Consider the following 5,986-nt stretch of genomic DNA (forward strand, 5'->3'; position numbering starts at 1 on the left):
TACTATATATATATACTATATATATATATATATATATATATACATATTATATATATATATATATATTATATATATATANAATATTATATATATATATATATATATATATATATATAGATGCATGTATATACACATATACATATTATATATATATAGTAAGAATAGACTCGCGTACCGTTTGTTTCTCCCCGTAGAATCCTTGCGTTCGCTTTGGCTTTACTTCGCATCATCCACGCATCGTCTGTCAATATCCGCTCACTCAATTTCTGTTAGAATAAAAGGAAGTGTGCAAGACGTCAGTAGCCACATCACCCAGAGGAAAAAAAGATACATCCGGATATGCGAGGGATAGAGTGATCAAGAGCAGTTGGATTGCGGCCATACCATTCATTGGACCTAAAGACACCTCCTACACACACAAGTCACCAGACGTTGACGAAATAAAGTACCGCACTTCCATCGCAGACACATCACCTTCTCCATCGGCGACAGGTGCTTCACAAACGGTGGCAGCGTACGTGTCCGTCGCACAGCCAAGCGAGCGCTAAGATCAGGAGAGTTTCCCGCACCCTCGCTGAGTCGTTCCTTGTCCAGGGCTATTGAACTCACAGCGCGCTCTGGTATCAGAGGGATACGAACACCAGACAGGGTTTGCATCGAGTCGGCTACGAAGGTGGGCACCCCCACATCGACGTCGATTTCGAGTTCGGCTGGCGCTTTATCACTGGGGTCGAGTGAGGGAAAGGTGGTGTATACATATATACATGAATAAATTTACCTTGTTTTTCATGAAGGTATATATCCTGGGGTCTGCAATGTGTTTCGCGGACATATACAGAGTCAATGTGGGCCTCAGCCACCGCCACGTATAACTTGAATTTTGGGACTGTTGATATATTGCAGAATATATAACTGCATATAATGTACACATATTAACTTTTAGTATGTATACGTATGTGTATTGCAGCGACCTATCGGCAAGTGGACGATAAATCGTATTGATGGTCAGCCAAAAAGCCCACATAGCGAAACATGCACGCTTGTAGCTGTCACACAGATAGGTGTGACTGTCAAATGTGATGTGTTAGAAACTATAGACGTCATTAGAAACTATAGATGACAGCATAGATACCCGCATACTGTCGACCAAGCACACACTTCAACACAAACACATATACAACGAAATTTGGAAACACAAGCAGCCACGGTAACGGGATAGTAAACACAGTATGTAGATAGACCCTAACGCAAAACGATCAACGTGCCTAGAATTCTTGGGCGAAAAAAAAATATGTAATCATAGGAAGGTAATTTCGCACTTTCGACCGTAAAGAATAGAGGCATCTAGTATAATCGGTGTCAGGCTCATGCTAACAAGCATGTACAGTAGCATAATTCTTTGCGCGAAGCGAACATACGTGTAGGTTGCATAAGTGCCACTCGATGATTTCGTCCGATCGAACTCAGGCAGATCAGTGTCAACAAACCTGCATTATCATTTGAACGAAGAAGGTGTTTGTAATCTGGTCAATTGGATAAGTACGCAGCGTCTTCGAGTGAAATATGTGCAAATCTGCCGACATTCTTAATCAAGTATCGTTTTATCCGATTTAAATCCCAGAGCCAACATCAGTTGCGATAGCGGTAGTATAGGAGGGCATACACATATACAAGGTGAGATTCTTTCCACTTATGTATGGATGTATGCGTCTTAAATTATGTACATCAGGATGATTATTCAGTTTATTGGTAAACGCATGTATGAATGTATGTGTCTTAAAATATGTAGACCAAGATGAACATTCAGTTTATTGGTAAACGGCGACTCATGGACATTGCAACGTATATAAACTCTATATCGAAACACATTGTCACGTACAACGTTAACGCTTTGTGCATCAAAGACAGCCTATAGATACCACTGTGAACTACACATCCCGTGGGCGGTTTAGTTTATCTTATTAGACGAAGTCAAGATTGAGAAGATTTGCTTCCGCTCAGACGAGCAACCTCTCCAGAATCAATAGCGCTACATGGGTTAACTACCTCGCCAGACGACACAGACTTTATTGAGTCAGCCGTACGCTTGAGACCTTACCAGAATGAATAAACATGTCTACAACAAAGTGTGTGGAGGTGAATAAAAAAACCCTTTGAATAGCTTCTAGCAGCTCAGAGAATATAACTTGTGGAGAGGGACTTCGCCGGATACTCATCAACCGTGAATAATATTTCGTCGATACAAACCTGTGAGATAAACAAACTCACCACGCACACAGCAGCCACCACTATACTATTGGTGAAGGGGCACTAGGCATGCACCCACTTGCAAGGTTAGAACCTTGACGTCCATCTCAAACACGTATGTACAGATGTTTTATGGATGAGGATGACTTCTCGACAATACGAACAAGTTAAACAAAAACAGTACCCACACAGCATGCATTGAACCCCTGTAAGCAGACAGCTACACTGATGTAACCACATACTCGGATAGATCCTTGTCTTGCAATTCTAGCACAAGCGCAGAGAGGCCAGCCGACGATGCATTCGATGCCGTTGCTGTGTGGGCTGTTCCTAAGCTACCATCATCGTAGTCCCATATTGTGCTTTCGCATTCATCTCGTTGATCGACTCTGTTCTCAAACCTTCTGAGCGCCGTCAGATCGGTTGTTGAGTGCACGCGTCTAGCCAAGGAAGGCATTTGTAGATGATAATGAATTTATAATATATATATATATTTAATATAAATGTAAATGATTGTATATATACAGAGATGTATTGATAAAGGGATAAAGGGTAACTCGTTTGAGGTGCGGTCAAGTCACCTGCAAGCCTGCATGAGTGGACAAATGCATACGTATTGTTCAAATATCCGAGACAGGTAATTCAATGTGTTCTTTCTGTGCTGATATAGCTCCGGGGCCCGGTGACGAGATACTGCTAACGAATTCACCAGATCATGTATAACAGAGATGTTGGGACTAATTATTACAGAGGTAGGAAGTATCAAGGTCAATATGAAAGTCTATATATATATATGGATAGTAAAACCCAATACGCCTACAAGCCGTCATCACAATGATAAAACTCACCGCGGCATCGAAGTTTTCGAACCCTACATCGTACCGAATTAGAAAGAGTGTTAAAAAAATATGATTACATACACGATGTAAGTTTAGTATCGGACAGTCAAGTGTCAGCACACACGTCTTGCTTAGATATTATCATGGCCAACCCTGCAAAAGCCGCAAGTATGGCGTTGAGAGACCGCCGCAATTGGATCTTTGACATGGATGGTGTGTGTCATGATTTTATTCCATCGAAGGGCACATATATTCCCGATTCTTTTCGCAAATAGAGTTGCACAAACACAATAACAGCGATGTCCAAACTTCGCAACAGAGCCAGTTGGTATTTACTTCAACAGTATAAGCTTCTGATTGATTATGCATACGTTCAAATCACATTGCTTTATTCTGGCCGATAGCTTCGGAAGTATTGAGTCCCATGCATTGAACCTACACGTCAGCATATACAGGCACGTCGGTAAATGATATATCTTCAAACGATATATATGCAATCTAAACTTTTCTTAACCCCGCCTTTCTTATCTATATACACAGGTACTCTAACCATAGCTATGCACGATTTCCAAAGGATCAAACAACAATTAGGTCTTCCCAGCTACAAGCCTATACTAGAGGCACTCGACGAAATGCCCGCGACACTCAGCAAACCAATACACGACAAGTTAGATCTGATTGAACTCGAGATAGCCGCCAATGCTCGGTGTATGCCTGGAGCTCTGTCACTTTTGAGTAAATTATCGGCACAGGGAAAGAACGTGGGTATACTAACACGCAACACCAAACCAGCGGCCGAAGCGACGTTGCAAGCATGTCATATGAGTACATATTTTCCCAGTACGTATGTGCTAAGTAGGCATTGTGCTGCACCTAAACCCAGCCCGCATGGACTGAATATACTTATGGATCTGTGGGGAGCTACGCCAGAGGATACGGTTATGATAGGGGACTTTAAGTTTGATCTAGAGGCTGGCAGGAATGCTGGTGTGCATACGGTACATATAGATGTGACCCGGACGTTTGCGTTCCCGGATATCACAGATACCAGGATTAGTAGTCTAGATGAACTAACCGCTATATTATGAACAACAATCCATCTCATAAACAATAAAGTGAAAAAGGATAACTTTGTACATGTTGATGATTACAGAGTGCCAGGCTACCGGGTAAACGGACAGTGCATGTAGATGTGTAGAATTTTTCATTCTCGGAGAAATGAACCCAGGATTGGTAGTCTATGAATTGACAGGGATCGTCCCTAAGTTATGGACAATAAATTTAACTACATATTGAAGTAAGAAAAGAAAGGATAAATACATGTATTGTAAGGATTAAAAAGTGTCATCAATTCGGGTAAGAATACATTCTTTAAAAGCGTGGCGCGGAATTATACGTTTCCGGAGATCACGAATGCCAGGTCTGGTAGACTGGTTGTTTGACAGCTATTTATATGTATGAAGAATCAAAGATAATTCCTATCAAATTAAGAAAAACAATATAATCAATTATAATTGTGGAATATAGACAGTCAGGAATACGGGTGTGCATATCTCAACTATCTCAATAACAATGATATGATATATCTATTATATATGTAATATTTGATCAAAATGATTTGATGTTTATTTTGCATCATAACACTGTGCATATATACTGTGCACACGTACTATGAAAGTGTTTAAATACCCTGGTGTAGACTGTGGTTAAAGTGTGGTGTATGTATTTTTTTCTTTCTTTTTCTAAACAATAGACTGGAGCAGTGTGATATATTTTCAATATGTGTTGTACCGAACGTGACTTTGAATACCTAAACAGGGCCTGCGGATTTTACGCGGGCTCATTCACAATAAACGTCCCACGAGAGTCGAAATTCAAATATCACTCACCAGCTTATCGATTGGTGCTGTCATAAACACAATACGTGTACATGAACCCTTGGCCCATTGCACACACCATATTAAATCAATAATAAGTAGTCGGGGGCATAGTATTTAGACATAAGGGTGTTAATAGAGGGCATAGTAGACAACATCAGACACGTTATTGACTATGTGGCGTACCATACACACGGTGCAGCAGAGTGCCGTGCGTTCGTCGCTTCTACTTAGGCGATGGGCATCAAGCAACACAGCAGCGGCACAGAACACAACAGCGCACGCACGTATATCGCACCACAGTGATGTTGGGGTGAAAGTAGGAGAGACTGTGAACGGATTCACAATCAAAGGTATAGAGAGCATACCTGAACTTAGTTTAACTGCTGTCCAGCATGTGCATGATAAGACCGGTGCTGTGGGTCTACACATTGCCAGAGCGGATGACAACAATGTGTTCAGCATAGGTTTCCGGTATGATATACTTTGGTATCCTTTGTGTTGTTATTAAGTCTACTATGTGTATGTGTATGTGTATCGGTTGATCGCTGCATTGAGAAGGAGGGTGACTCGATGAAATGATCGCCCAAAAGGGCCCGAGAGGTTCAGAAGTGCATCGCTATATATTTGCGCAGATCGACGCCACCGCGCATGTATACCACAGTTAATAGTTTAATATATATTTTGGGATGTGTATGTATCTGTTGTCATCCTCGATCGTTGTGGTATACGCTGTATTCTCATCTGGGCTATCACATGCACATAACTAGTGAGATGCCTTTTGAGATCCTGTTGATAACCAACGCGTAAATGTGGTGAAACTATGTGCCGGTTTGATCTATTCAGGGTGGACTAGAAGTGTTTTACATACACGACTATATTTTTTCATAAATGATCCTGTATGGATGTAGTCGAGCTTACGCTTAGAATTCCTTTCGAGATCGTAGTGCTATATATCCAGGATGGTGTATTGAATCGGTCAGGGTTACCCTAGTAGTCTTTGCTGTGTAGATAGCTTCAAGC

At 41.3% G+C, this 5,986-nt stretch overlaps 3 protein-coding genes across 3 annotated transcripts in view; 2 read left to right on the forward strand and 1 right to left on the reverse strand.

Moving 5' to 3' along the window:
• Positions 1 to 2,922, reverse strand: part of SARC_06063 (hypothetical protein) — a 5,904-nt gene extending 2,982 nt beyond the window's left edge. Inside the window, exons 1-4 of the mRNA XM_014300052.1 lie at positions 2,490 to 2,922; positions 1,419 to 1,487; positions 475 to 724; positions 176 to 266 (exon numbers count right to left, since the gene is read on the reverse strand). Of these exons, the coding sequence (XP_014155527.1) occupies positions 176 to 266; positions 475 to 724; positions 1,419 to 1,487; positions 2,490 to 2,704 (625 nt within the window). The 5' untranslated portion in view covers positions 2,705 to 2,922. The remainder of the gene's footprint in view (positions 1 to 175; positions 267 to 474; positions 725 to 1,418; positions 1,488 to 2,489) is intronic.
• A 269-nt stretch (positions 2,923 to 3,191) lies between these two features.
• SARC_06064 (hypothetical protein) lies at positions 3,192 to 4,212 on the forward strand. The gene is made up of 2 exons (XM_014300053.1): positions 3,192 to 3,299; positions 3,627 to 4,212. Exons 1-2 carry the CDS (start codon positions 3,230 to 3,232, stop codon positions 4,172 to 4,174), a joined length of 618 nt encoding a protein of 205 aa, XP_014155528.1. The 5' UTR covers positions 3,192 to 3,229; the 3' UTR covers positions 4,175 to 4,212.
• Positions 4,213 to 5,138: 926 nt separating this feature from the next.
• Positions 5,139 to 5,986, forward strand: part of SARC_06065 (hypothetical protein) — a gene marked incomplete at its 5' end in the record, with an annotated part of 16,022 nt that continues 15,174 nt past the window's right edge. Inside the window, one exon of the mRNA XM_014300054.1 lies at positions 5,139 to 5,437. Coding sequence (XP_014155529.1) covers positions 5,139 to 5,437 — 299 coding nt within the window. The remainder of the gene's footprint in view (positions 5,438 to 5,986) is intronic.

This window comes from Sphaeroforma arctica (assembly GCF_001186125.1).
Source record: "Sphaeroforma arctica JP610 unplaced genomic scaffold supercont1.418, whole genome shotgun sequence".
Taxonomy (NCBI): Eukaryota; class Ichthyosporea; order Ichthyophonida; genus Sphaeroforma; species Sphaeroforma arctica.